The sequence below is a fragment of the Manacus candei genome, unplaced genomic scaffold (genome assembly GCF_025592945.1).
Source record: "Manacus candei isolate 608988 ecotype Guabito, Panama unplaced genomic scaffold, ASM2559294v1 h1tg000088l, whole genome shotgun sequence".
In the NCBI taxonomy this organism is placed as follows: domain Eukaryota; kingdom Metazoa; phylum Chordata; class Aves; order Passeriformes; family Pipridae; genus Manacus; species Manacus candei.
In genome coordinates this window covers 6,899,775-6,914,471 of record NW_026138136.1, presented here as the reverse complement: position 1 = coordinate 6,914,471, position 14,697 = coordinate 6,899,775, and the positions used below count along the sequence as shown (strand labels likewise).

General features: G+C 41.5%; 2 protein-coding genes across 8 annotated transcripts in view; one reads left to right on the top strand and one right to left on the bottom strand.

The window, feature by feature from the left end:
• Positions 1 to 13,370, bottom strand: part of TERT (telomerase reverse transcriptase) — a 31,544-nt gene extending 18,174 nt beyond the window's left edge. The window contains exons 1-5 of one of the 7 annotated variants that reach the window (XR_007908600.1): positions 12,696 to 13,369; positions 9,712 to 11,596; positions 6,560 to 6,755; positions 2,121 to 2,310; positions 953 to 1,135 (exon numbers count right to left, since the gene is read on the bottom strand). Coding sequence is in view for 6 of the 7 variants with exons in the window: in XM_051812676.1 (XP_051668636.1) it covers positions 953 to 1,135; positions 2,121 to 2,310; positions 6,560 to 6,755; positions 9,712 to 11,596; positions 12,696 to 13,313 (3,072 nt within the window). In the remaining variant the exon portion in view is untranslated. The other 6 variants (XM_051812676.1, XM_051812674.1, XM_051812673.1 and 3 more) reach the window with 6 other exon arrangements.
• LOC127482463 (uncharacterized) overlaps positions 1 to 14,697 on the top strand; it is a 225,693-nt gene that overhangs the window by 167,770 nt on the left and 43,226 nt on the right. The window lies entirely within an intron of this gene.

Sequence of the window (14,697 nt, the reverse complement as noted above, 5' to 3'; positions counted from 1 at the left end):
TGACATCTTAGGCTTTTGGAAAGCTGCAAACCTACATATTTTACCTTTCCTAAACCTCATATTGCAATACTACCTCTGCTTGCATTTGTCAAAAACGAAACTCTTCTAAAGAAGCAACAATCTTAGTAACCTGCATATTATGTCAATGACATGATCCTTTGGTTTGAAAGATAATGAGACAATCACTGAAAGGGTAGTACGCCAACTAACATATGAGACACAACAGTCATCCCATATAATATAAATAAATGTGTAATTTACATACATCTGTATACATTGCCCCAACTCAAAGCTATGAATTGAGCTCAAACACAAAATATTGCCTGATAACTGAATATTGCCTGATAACTGATAACTGATAACTGATAACAAAATATTGCCTGATAACTGAAAAGTGTGAAGAAGAAAATCCTTCAAATAGTAGGATATGAGAAGCACTCACTTTTCCAAAGTGGAAGAAGGAACGTGTTGGAAAAAAACACTAGAAGTGTTCATTTTCAACAGAAACTAATGATACTGAGATAGAACAGACCAATTTTTTAAAAGACACTGAATTTATCCAAATGCACATAGCAAATTTTTCTGGTTTTCATTTGGAATGATGGTTCAAAAAGTGTATCTGAGCTTTTATCTTTGTCCCATTTTTATACCCAATGTATAAACGTAACTTCAAAAATCCAGTGCATGTACAGAAGCAAGAGCTTCTACATCACAGAGAGATGGACACAAAAATATCCAAGGACAGGAAGCACTACTGCAGGGACACCCATCCACAAAATGCAACCAACCACCCACACCAGAAAACCAACCCGAGTATGTGTTAGGTATGCACAAAAGTTTATTTTGAAAAAGAAATAATTATGCAGTCAGATCACAGCTGTTACAGTTATAAAAGTATCTGCAAAAGATGGTTTTGAAAAGCTAGTGTGAATATGTAATTAAAAATACATACCTTTACACAGTAGAAATGAGGAATTTCACCACCAGATTCAAGAACCTTCATAACAAACTGCTTCCATGTCTTGTAGATATCATCTTTCCCGAACACAGAAGAGCCTAAAAAACTGGTGTTTATAGTCCGTTCATAGTTTAACACACTAAATAGATTTTTTAGTTGAGTGTTGTAATGATGCATCTAAAGAGACCAAAGAGAATCACCTCAATTTATGTTGGAACATATTAAATTCTGTGAAATACAGAGATTTCATGTTTAGATGAAGTTTGAGATTAAATTTATGTATTTACTATATTATTTTGGTCAACAGAAGCTTTCAGAAAGCCTGAATATCACTGCAGCAACTACTTGGAAGTCATAAAACAGCCTTAGAGAATTTTTTTTTTGGTACAATTAAATCCTATGGAAAATGTTTTTGTTTCTGTACTTGACTCTTGGAAATCAACAGTTACAGAGAGAAACAGGTGAACACCACCAAATAAAACTGCCACTGATTTGAAGGTAATTCCTTAAATATCATTCATTCTCTCTGCTGGAGGTAACAACTGCAACAAGACTAGCAAAAAGAACACGCGCCCTGAGATTTTATGCTAACTTTATGCTGAGCCTCTAGAGGTACTTTATACAGGTACGATAGCAAAGATTACATAGATTATACTGTGCACTGCATGTTCTGTCTCTGCTCCCACACTGGAGTTATTCTCAGTTTCCTTCCTATCTCCCTTCTGTGCTCGATCCAGCTTCCTTGCCCCTCTTAGACCTTCTCCTGTAACACACCCGGTTCATCACTGTTCAGCTCCCTGGACTGATCTGGCTCCACAGACAACTAGTCAATCAACATGCACAATCAGTATTCAGGTAAATCCTAACAGGCCAGACTCATCCATCCCAAACAAAATGGGATTACTTGACAAGCCATGCCATTCTGTTAGGCTCATTTCCATAAGACAGGCTTGCAAACAGCAGTATGTGATTCTGGATCTGAAGGCTAATGGTAATTAAGCATTGGGAAGGGAGAATTTAAGTTGTAACAGATCAATTCAGTCATTCTGATTAGAATGTTTCAGTTCACCACATCAAAACTAGTTTACTGTAACAAAAATCCTTACTCAGTTTATTAGCTGCCTACAACAAATACACATAAAACAATAATGAAAATAAAAACCTTCTTTTCTCTGCTTTCCCTGCTGAATGCTTGTGCTTCAACAACACCTTTCACTTTTACTATGGGTCTTAACCCATTTAGTTTGGGAATAAACCGGAGCTTTGATGCCATAAGAACAAATTTTTTTTGACGGACAGCTTCCATCTCCTTTGAAGATAAAGGTCGTAGACGTACTCTGGCAAAATGGTTTCTGAAATACAAATACACCCTTAGTGTAAGCAGTGGGAAAGGCAGTAAGTTAAAGCATGTAATATCTTTATGATAACTGATGCCAAATATTTTTCTAAGATAATACAAATACTAACCTCTGCAGAAAGTGACATGGAAACCCAAGTTTCAGAAAAATTTCACAGTATCTTAATGACAATGTAATACAATAAGAAGGGAGCACACATTTCTGCTTGATGCCAATAAAATCCTCACTTAATTAACACAAATTAAAATTTAAGCACAGATTAGCAGAGTACATTTGAACATTATGACAAATGTTTTACGCAAGAAGCAGGATGCCGTATATTTCTGATGGTTTCAGAAGTTTGAAAGACATTAACAAAGTTGAACAGAACCTTCTGAAAACTATGCTAGGAAAGCTCCAAGGAAAGACTTACACACTGTAATGAGCTGTTCCACTCCCAACAGTTAGGGGACCTACTACTTATTAAAAGTTATAATTAACTGAGATGATAAGATACATACACAACATAAGGGCATTTAGGTATCCAGGACTGACCTGATGTGCAGTTGTCAGCTGAAGTGAACAGCAGAAAATAACGAAAACCCAGAGGCTCCCAAGTCACAGTTCTGAGTTTTGTAAGTTCATCTTACTGGGAAATGTGTTTCCCCCTCAGACACCCCCTCAGGATTTACAGTTCAGTGTAGCTTAGCCCAAATCAATACTTTCCATACAATGAGTCAGGAGAAGGAGGTGGAGCAAAAGCCCTTGTTTTTACTTTAGATGCAGCATTAAAGTACCCCACTTGCAACATAAAAGACCTGGATCAATCTCCTGCACTGCTTGTATTGTTCAGAATGGCAAAATATGCCATGGTAAAAAGCCCTACAGTCTACTGGTTATGGTCCTCTGCTGTGAAGTGAACCTAGGCAATTCAAGTCCCTGCAAAAGAAGGAACGTGAATCTAAACTTGCATGAAGACTTTTCACATCCCTCACTGGGATGGTTAGCAAAAGGAGGCCACACTACCACAAAAGGCAGTTGGTGGATGATGGAAACCTGGTAAGCATGCACTGGGAGACACCCAAGAAGGCAAGGATGCAGGTACAAGAGGCACACAAATACTTTGTATACGTCTGTATGCCTTTGTATGCCAGCACAACTCACACACAAGCTAACGATCCAGCTGCTTGGGATTGTTGGGATCTGAGGTATACAACCCAAGGCAGGCAAGCTGAGCTATTACTGAGAAAGAGTTTTGAGGATTTCTATTCCGACTTTGGAATTAAATTCCTGGTACAGATGCTGCCCAAAGTAAAGCAGAAAGGACCTATCTGCTTTTCCACAGATAGAGATCACTATTTTTTGTAGAATTACATTATTTCCTGACCACGTAAAACTTCATCCTCTACTATAGTATTAGGTAGATCACCAAGACAAATCAAGTGACTCCAGTTCAATAGAAAAAACTGAATTATCAAATCTCCATCCCTCTTTAGCTCACATTCAAGATGGGAGGGGAAAAAAAATCACAATCAACCTCAATCACTATATAAAAAAAATAGAGACATCCTTTGAAACTGAAAACAAAGACCAGTTATTGGCAGATTTTCACTACTACCTCTGGCCAGCTGTAGAATTGCATGTAATTTTGCCTTCAGCAACACTCATTGTTTATTTCATGGCATCTATAGCATTGCTAATGATTTTGACTGTGTGCTAATCCAGCAGGCACTGAACCGTGCTCTCACTGGCACACTCACAGTGCTGTTAAGCACGGGAACTTGGAAGCAGCTGAATGGATGGTCCTGCTGTCTTTTGACATCTCACTGCAGTCTCACGGGTGAGATTCAGAATTTCTACAGCATTTTTAATCCTCAGCAGCCACTGTATATGGCACAGGCAGGGAGGGCATGAGCATTAAAACATGTGCTGTAACCACAGCACTGCGCTCACTATTTTTAAAACATAACTTTACATTCTGCAGGCCATGGAACTTGAAGCAACGTATCATGAAATATTTTTTTCTTAGTAAATACTGTTCTTAATTTGGGGTATGAAGTTTGGTATAGCTTCAAAAATCAACACAAAGTTGTTTGTGTGCAGTGACCTGCACACTCACACCATCAATGCAGCAAGGCAAACATGGAGATCCAGGTCCCCTGTCAGAACCACAGCCTGTATCCTTGAGAGGGATTCTGCACAGGATGATCTACTCATATGGACAGTCCTTCAGGACAAGGATTTACTCCCTAATGACAATGCAGTGCAAGGGTAAGCTCACAAGTAAGATCCAGGTCCACTCAGCCCATGCTTGTTCCATCTATTCTCTTTTTTCAAAGGAAGATGCAGAAGAAATGGAAAGGAATTAGTAGCTACAAATGCCTTCCTGCAAACCAGCTCAGAACAACTGCTTTGAGCAGCTCCAGCTGAGGAGAACCAGAACAATCACAGAACAGCCATTAGTGAACAACTAATGGCCACCAGATACTCCTCCTCCAGGAAAGACGGAAGCAGCTCAACAGCCTTTGGCACTGATTCACCAACAGCGCCTGAAAACACTGGCTGGTTAAGAGAGGACAGTGCTTGGACAGCCTCAAAATGGCCAAGGCAGCCATAAACACTTGTTTCCCAATATCTGTAACCCCCAATTTCTCTCCTCCCATGTGAAGTAGGCAGCTGACCACGTGTATGAATGCAGTAAACTGGACCACTGGCAGACTTCACATTGCACTACAAACTGTAAAAAGCAGTGCTGAAAGCCCTAGTCAGCAAAGCTTAAGAGTAGCTGTTGGGATCAGACTAAAAGTCCTTATAAACTACGTATCCTGTAGCCAACAGCAAACATTCCGTTCTTAGAACACGCCTTTGGCAAGCACACAGCAGCACTTCCTTGGAATGTTTCTCAAGCTTCCAATAATCTGCAGTTCAGGGACCTCCCGAGCCAAAGGTGAGAAGGGGCTTCCTTTATGGTGGGAAAATATATAGGGAGGAAATCAGAAGGAAGAAGACGAGCCTAGATTAGAGTCTTTTGAGTGAAAAGCACCTTGGGTTTTTCTGGGAAACAGGGAAGAGGGACAAAAGACCCAAACTCCAAGTTACTTGTTTTCTTTAAATCACATACCCCAGTAAAACCAGCAGTATCTCTATTATGTAAAAATTGCTCGATCGTACTTCATGACAAAAAGTAGCCCTTAAGTACATTACAACTGCATAAAACACTAATTGCAACACTAAGGCTGTTAGTTTGAAGACAAGACAAACAGAATGTGTGGGACCGAAAATTACATTCTACTACTACTATTTAAAGTGCATCATCTGTGCTACAACTGCAAACAAGATCGAGGCCCCATTATGTGCAAACATATATGCAAAGAGTTGCACTGGAGATATCAATGTTGAAATCAGGGAGTGGTGGGGCAGAAGGGGAAAAATCACACATATAACATTGTAGACCAACAGATCACTGCGAAAGCAAAAGGTTCACCATAAAGAACAGCCAGTAAAACACAAGATATCAAATATGCTCATTTTTCAGTTCCAAAGCTCTCTCAGACACCAACATTTTATAATGAAAACCTGAAAGATGTGAACAGTATAGATGGGTGCACAATACTGTTCGTTAAAATTGCCTTCAGGTATTTCCTGTTTTCTCACTTAATTGCTTAAAAATTTACCTTAAATAATGCCCTAACTTAAATTCATGCATGCATTTTTAATACCAAAAACCAGCATGGAATTCCACAGCTGCACTAAAAAAGAAGCTGTGGCTTCTAAAATCCCTTTAAAAAAACCCACTTCTAAACCTACAAGGCTACTGTCTGAATTTTATTAGTAGAGTATTACAGGATTTTAGCAGATGTTTGGTTTTCTTGTTTTTAAATTAAGGCACTTGAAGCAAATTGAGTATTTTTAAAATGAACTTCCACAAGGATACTCTGGGGATTCTATCACTATGCTTCACACACTGCTAAAAGGTGTAAGAAATTTACTTATCAAAAAACAAAAACCTCTTCATAATGGATTTTATTATTGCAAAGGTTTCTCCTACCTAAGAATTTTAAATTTGCATCAGTTTTCCCCCACAAAATATTTCTGAAATTACAAACTCTGCATGCTACAATGGTAGGTTGAATTTTCTTTTGGGAAGTTAAGCAAATAAAAGGAGGATAAATGGGCAACAAATTAAAGCAGAAATATAACTTTACACGACAAAACACAGTATTTCTACATATTCCATGAATTTTAATTAGTTTTCTTGTGTTACCTAATTCCAATGTTCTGCAACTTGCCCCAAATAAACTTTCGGTAGTAGAAAAGCATGTTTTTCTGGAACATGGTCTCGGTGATATAGAAAAATGATCTGAGCAACCCAACAACATACGTATCCATCAGCCAGTACAGGAATTTGGCCAAAAGTTCTTCACGGAAACAATGTTCGTCGGCAGGAACAAAGTGATCACCTTCAATAAACAATTCAAAGGTAGTTATAGTAACTATCAACTATTTGTATGAGCAAAGAAACAGATCACACAAAAAACCCCCCCACAACATTATTTCCTTAGCTTGAGGTCAACTGAAAGAAAAGAAGCAAGCTGCCACTCCAAATCTGCACCGGCATTAACGTGACTGACTCAAGCTTAAAGTAAAACACAGAAACTAATCTGCAGTGACAAACGTACACAGAGGATACAAACACATGCCGTTAGTAGTCCAAAGACTTACTTTCTTCCCCCAGCATTGACTGGGCAAGACCATTAATGCACAATGGCAAGATTATTGTGAAAGGAAAGGTAAAATAAAAAGAAACAAATCCACTACAACATTAAACTTTTTTTTTAAGAAAGGAAGCAAAGGGTTGAAAATACTTAGGTACACTGTAAAAAAAGAACAAAATTAAACTGGGATGGCTTGGGGATGAGAATGATATTCAGATTTCCCAATTCCCTGAAAATTAATTTCAGGGTTAGGCTTTATTTCAGACATCCTATATAAAACCTATTGCTGCAGTAAAAGAAAAAACCCCAAAAATTCAAATCACCCCAAGTCCACGTGCACTTTCAATATGTAGATGGGGGAATAATTATGAACACAGAACATTCCTAACTACTGTCAAATTTAAGGCCACATAGATCTGTAATGATGTCTAAATATGGATAAGCACGGAATAAAACCCTGGGCTACAATAATGATTTTTTTTGCCAACTTCCAATCATAATTTTTCTAATTAAATTTAAACAGTAGAATTTAGCAAAAGACAACAGGACATTTAAAGAAACTGTACAGAAACACTAGTTTAGCTGCATAGCACAAATCATGATTATGGCACGAATGAGTTAAAAACAGCTTATTTTTGACATAACAGAGCTGAAGCTTAACAGTGAAACTTATAAAATGGAAATAAATTTCCAGTTCTCTACCTTGTTTAGTTTTTGTGTGCTTCAGGGCAGAGACATTTTCATGTATTTACAGCACCTAAGAAACAACTACCATAAAGAGTGTTCACTTCAACAGAAGCCAAGTAACACCAATGAAAAAGTCCAATGACTGTTAGAAAACTCTTTAACTGAAGAGTTGCAATGTGCACTGGTAATACACAAATTAAATCAGGATGCTGTTCTGGAACTCACAGCTCTTCTGGAACTAGATTATTTGTTTTCTAAGTTCCTGACAACAGATGTAAATGATGACTACAATTCAGGGATCTGACAAGAAACCACTACTACAGCATTTGGAGGAAAAAAACCCCACCTCCAGTGCAGCAAAGTAAATGCGTGTTTAAACTCCAATCACAATGAAGTACTTTCACGAAAATTAAAATCAAGCTTATGTGTTGCTTTACCTGGAATACAGCCAGACAACAAGAGGGTGTTACATTTTTTAAAGATAAGATGTTCCAAATGACTATGAACCAAGCGTATATTTTAGAATAAAACCTTTAAAAATATTTAACTCCTTTTAAATATTTAGCATTTTGAAAGGCATGTTTTTGAACTATAGTTTCTAAAGCAAGAAACCACATATTTCCAAGATTTAAGTTTCTTTTGAAAGCGTAACCTCTCCTACTTTTGACATCAGTTCTCAAACATCACTTTTAGATCTCCCTCTGACACTACAAAGAACCTGTAGTAATTTCAGCACTTACTACACCTTTTAACAAAGGAATACCATTTTCAGCTCACATTACTGTAGGATCCAAGTACAATACCAGCTAAGAATAAATACTGCAAACATACTAGTTAAGAAAGTGCAATCCACATTTTATAGATGGAGAACAGAAGCACAGAAAAACGAAAATACGCATTAGATCCTACAGCAATCAACGACAGAACCACAGCTTCAGCCTAGATTTAAATCTTATCATGGTGTCTGAAGAACAAACCTGAGGGAAGCAAGATTTACCTGTCATCTGAAAAGAGGACTAAACAGAAATGGATTCACACAGAATTTGGAGCACTCATCAGTTGCCCTCATGAAAGCTTTTAGCCAGTAACCACTCAGTGAGGTGACACCTGCACCACCAAGCACACAGCCTGAAGCAGTGCTCATTAAGGGTCTCTTGATCCTAGAGAAGGGCTCTAGAAGGTGACAGACCTTTTTACAAGGGCATGTAGTGATAGAATACAGGGCAATGGTTTTAAACTGAAAGAGAGTAGGTTTAGATTAGATGTTAAGAAGAAATTCTCCATTCTGAGAGTGATGAAGCACTGGAACAGGTTGTCCAGAGAAGCTGTGGACATCCCATTGCTGGAAGTGTTTAAAGCCAGGTTGGATGGGGTTCTAAGCAACCTGGTCTAGTGAACTGTGTCCCTGCCCACAGCAGGGGAGTTAGAACGAGATGATCTTTAAAGTCCCTGCCAAACCAAATCATTCTGTGATTCTATGCTGGGCAACCCCTGTATTGAATGGGTCCCATACTCACATCTTTCTCACGGGGCTGATGCAAGGGGGTAAAAACACCCGGTTTTTTCCCTCCCATAGCAGATAAACACATGCCACTGCAAGTGTCTTGATCTGCTTTCAGTTCTTTATGAAGGCTTACGGTGACAAACAGGCAGACTACATTTTTTCCTTACATGCTTAGGTCATACTTCAGTTACTGCAATTTGGATGGTAGGAGTGGATGGGAAGGAGTTTTGGTTTGCTTTTTGTTTGGCCCAGGTTCTGATTTCATGTTTATGAAGACATCATTCTATTAAACACAAAAAGCATGAATGCAAACAAGTTTTGGAAGGAAAACAGGTTTAAGCATGCTTCCACCATCGGTTACAAACATTATTAGGTTTGCTCTCAGCAATGGTTATTATCAATGAACTCAGGAATTCTGACTCCAGATTCAATATCCTCCCCTTCCCACCTTAAACACAAATACCAGTCATGTGACAGCCCCGCCACTTAGTTCTTTACTATAATAAGTACCTTTGCCTAGACGAAGCCACATGCAGTCATTCACTCTCATCTTCCACATCAACTCCTGCAACGAAAGCTTAGCAAACTTCCCCCTGGAAATGAATGCTTTCACATTTTTTAGGAACCGGCACTTGTTATGGTTTGAACCCCAAAGCTCAGCAGGGATAACATGCTCCATGCATTCCCTCACAAACATGTACACCTGCCAGTGGCTGCTGTGCTGCTTGAGGAGCTCCCTGAGGGCTGAATCACACACCTCTCCTGGGTTTTGCTTCTCACTCTGCAACTCTCCACATACAGATTTTGCAAGAGGGGCACGTAAGTTGCCTGATACAACACTGTGACCAGATTCACATTTGCTGCTTGTCACACATTTAGTAGGCTCCTTCCCAAACTGTTCTGCTTGCTCACGAACCTCTGCCTGACGAGGCAGATTGGTTTTTCTCCCACTTTCAGATATCCGAACAGGGCAATTTTTTTTCAAGAGAGCTAAGTAGGGACACTTTCCATGGTTCTTTAACAGTTTCTGAAATATATGTCTCATTTGCCAGTAGCGTTTGGGCAACCTCTTCTTTCTCCAGCGGCGATGTGGCAGACTTTGGTTACGCCTTTGCTCCAACAGATTTCGGCTTAAGAATATAGTTTCTATAAGCCTTCTTCCACCTGCCTGACAGCCCTGCAAACGATTCAGAGAAAATGATTTAGGAAAACATTCTTGGAAACTCCTCTGAGAATACAGAAGAGACTTCCTGTCAATGTATACAGCAGAACGCAGGAGTCTATTTGGTAACTTCTTTGCCAAATTATGCAGGGGACTTTCCTGCTTTCTGCATTTTGAAGAATTACCCTCCACGGGCTTGATTTGTACAGAATTCACCTGAGGTTCACACATATGCATCTCTACTCCTTTCCTATGGGATTCTGCTTGCATTTCAATACTGGACTTCAAAGGTTTGTTACTCTGAACTCCTTGCAGAAGAAAGCTTTCACCTGCCACAAACTTCTTCCTGTCATGAGATGTGTGAACTAAAGAAGGACCAGACATAGCACTGTTACTTCTTTGAGAAATGTGGTTATTTTTAATGAGGCTTTCAGGATGTGATGCTACATACCCAGTTTCATATCTCTTGGAACTACTTTGGTTTACATGAGGAGTAAGCTTACAAGCCTTTTCGTCTCTCACTTTCTCCTCTACTTTTGCTCTCTTAGCTGGAATTTCAAGCTGTTCCCTGTGAAGCTTCCTTTTTAGAGATGGTGCTGTAGATGACAAACATAAACTGTAGCTATTTGTTTTTTCCAGATGTTCAGTGACCACTCTGATCTGTTTGCTTGCTTTCGAAACATCTTTTGCAGAATACTGGTAACTGGACACTAAGCTTCGTATGTTGCTATTTTTTTTATTTCCCATGCTGGAGACATTATCTTCAAGCCTTTGTCTGCATTGCCACCTATGTGACTTTGAAAGATACTTTCTATGAAAACTAAGTCTTTTCTGCACATAGTCAAGCAAGCTATTACACTTATGCTTTGAGACTCTCTGTTTAACAAATACTGGGAATGAGTCTACATTTTGTGAAATAAGTTCATAAATTGGTTGCCCACAAACTTGGTAACAATTACTAGGGGGAACCAGCATAAAGATTGCACAGTGTTCTAATAAATACATCATCACATCATCCCCTATCCTGCTCAACAGTGTTTCCCAGAGGCCGCTGATACGAAGAGTTTCTGTGCTGGTATTGGACAAGTAGCTGCATATATTTGATAATGGTATGATTTGGAAAGGAGAACTATTTTCATCCACTAAGGAGTATCCATATGCAAGGACATTCTTCTTTCCTTTTTCACATAGTCTCTGCACAACTCTTGTGATGACTTCATTCTGACTAGATAACTGAAGAAACAAAGAAAAAAGAAAATTAGCTTTTTTCACCAACTCTTCCATAAACCACAACATATTTTTTAAATAAAAAGACAGGCAAGACACACAGCCCTAGACATCAGCTGTCTAAGCAGTATTAGTGATTCCCAAGTGCCATACCCAAAAAGAAAGACTCTTCAAGTGTACCACGAGGTGTTCACACGTAGTAACGTAAACCTACGACTTTAAGGAAGTCTTTTTAATGTCTGCCCTTTTGATCCTGGTTTTCATTCCCAGGAAACACCCTACACTACTCCCCCTGGCTCCCTCAGCAACCCAGACTCCAAGGCCTTCAGGTCACTGTGCCCGTAAATACGCGCTCCTAGATCCAAGTTTGTAGACACGCGTTCGTGGATACGTGCTCGCGCAGGCTCTAACCTCCAGGGAACTAACGCTCGTTTTCTTGAGGCCTCCATTTCCTTTTATGTAAAGAAAAGTTCAACTAAACGACTCCGTACGCAATTCTAAAACCCACTCAACAAGCTCGCGAAGGCCGCTTCCTACCATAGCACGGCTTTGCTCACACACGCGGCAGCACTGAGAGAAAAGCAGCCTTTCCTCTCTGAAAAGTTTCCTCTGCTTATAGGCCGACCCGCAACCCTTTCTACCCCGCTCTCCTCTAACCTCTCAAGAGTAGGTCGGGAAAGTGGCACCTTCCCTTTCCAGCCGCTCCCCGGCCACGCTCGGTTTGTTCACCCCGACCCCGCAGCGGAAGCAGGGAGACAGGGGAGCCCCATGCACGCAGACCTTTTGTGTTCTCCACCCGCTAGCGCACGGACTTTGCTCACCCACTCCCCAGAAGGGGAAGGGCGGTGATCCCCCACCGCTCGCCGCTGCCTCGGGCCGACAGCGGCGGAGGCTGTGGGGGAGCAGCCGAGGCCCGGCGGGCAGCGGCCACGAGGGGCCCCGGGCCGCCGCCGCCCCCGCGCTCACATGGAGGGCAGGAAGCGGCCCCTCGGGAAAGCCCCCCCGGGAAAGCCCCCGCCGCCGCCCGGGCCCCCGGCAGGACTCTCGCCGCCCGGCGAGGGCTGCGCTGCCGCGGCCGCCCCTCGCCCCCCGGGCTCCTTCCTACCTGCTGGAAGGTGAAGGGCCGGGGGATGGGGCGGGCGCCGCGGGGGACGCACACCAGGCATTGCCCCACGAAAGTCCGGTAGATGGGGATGTCGTCGCCCCGCAGCACCTCGGCGTCCCCGGCGCCGCTCTCCCCCAGCCGCTGGATGAAGGTCTCCAGCAGGGTGGCCTCGGCGTAGCAGCCGCGCAGCGCGGACACCACGGCCGCGAAGGGCTCCCTGCCCGCCATGTTGCGGCCAAGGAGCACACGGGGCCACCTGGGGCGGCCGCTGCTCCCCTCCGACCCCTCCGCCCCGCCGCCGGGCAACGGGGAACTGCCGCTTAACGAATAAATAAATAAACAAATAAAAGTATTAAGGGAAAGGAAAAAAAAAATTAAATAAATTGCAGAAAACGCCCTCGCACACCCGCAGCGCGGCTGCAGCGCCCGGACACCCCTAACGTGGTCGCAGAGGGGCGGCGGGCGGGGCGCGGCGGGGCGGGGCGGGCCGGGAGGCCGCTGTCCAGCTCCACAGCTCGGGAACGATCCGCTTGGATTCCCCTCCAAGGAACCGTTTGTTTGTTTTGGTGTTTTTTTGTTGGTTTTTTTTGTTGTTTTGTTTTGTTTTTCCAGGATCATCACTCCGTTGAGGATCTGTCTGAAATGGGAGCCGCTGTAGGAGAGGTTATGGTGGAGATGAACCCAAGTGGCTGCTCCTGGGTTTCTCTCCAAACTCATGAATTAAGAAGCCAAATCACTTGTGGTAGTCTGTAACCTACTACTCAGAATTTTTCTTAGCATCTGAAGACTTCATGGTAAAAAACTTGATGCCAGACTATGAGAGGGACAGCAATGGAATTGGGGGGAACTGTAGGTCTATATCCTGATATTTATTCCAGGTGAATTAGTAGAAATCATAGAATCATAGAATGGTTTGGATGGGAAGGGACCTTAAAGTTACAACTTGTCTGCCATGGACAGGGCAATATCTGTGAAATAGTAGAATATAGGATTAGTAGATGCTGGGAGAAATACAAGTTGCTTAGTCAGCATTACTCCTGTAAAAGGGAGTCCTGCCTTAGAATTCTGTCAAGTCTTGGAAAAACATGAAAATTATGGTCACCCGGTTGAAATATGCTACTTAAGTTCCCAAAAACCTCTGCAAGGAAATTTTATCAATAATAATAAAAAACTAAAATAGAAGGTGCTAGTACAGATATATTATTTTTTAAACATAAAAGATAGAGGTAGGGATAAATCATAGAATCATAGAATGGTGTGGGTTGAAAGGGCACTTAAAGATCACCTCGTTTCAACCTCATTGCCACGGGCAGGGATGCCACCCACTAGAGTAGATGGCACAAGGTCCCACACAACCTGACCTTTATGGTCAATTCTTTCAACTGAGGAAAATCTGCACCAGAGTTCCCCATTAGTCTGCACTGTGTTACTTTCATAAATGATCCAGAAGTGCCATAAATAAGCAGTAAGTAGAAAGATATGCTGGTGGGATAAAGTTATTCAAAGCAGCAAGGACACAAACAGAGTAGAAAATTGCAGAAGAACTTTACAGGACTGTGTGATTGAGCAATTACATGGCAGATGAAATTTAATGCTGATAAAACAAGTATGGCACAGAGGTGAAACACGTTCCTAGCTTCATGTATAACATGATGAGTTTTGAGCTGATTAGTACTACTCAGAAGTGAGACCCCAAGGTTACAAGACCCAAATAGACACTGTGCTCAGCAGCAGTCAAAAAAGAAAACTGAGTTTTAGGAATGATTGGGGAAGGACTAAAGAGGGCATCATTATGCCATTGCATAAATTCATGGTTTGCCTATACCTTGAGTGCAGTTCTGGTCTCTGCATCTTGAAAGGATGAACTAGAATTAGAAAAAGTGGATGGCCAAATGTATGGAACAGTTGTGTGTGAGCCATGACATGGTAGGGTGGAACTGGAAAAGAGAGAAGTTAGTGGGGAAGGGCAAAATGAGGCATGCCATGATCCATCTCCTGATGC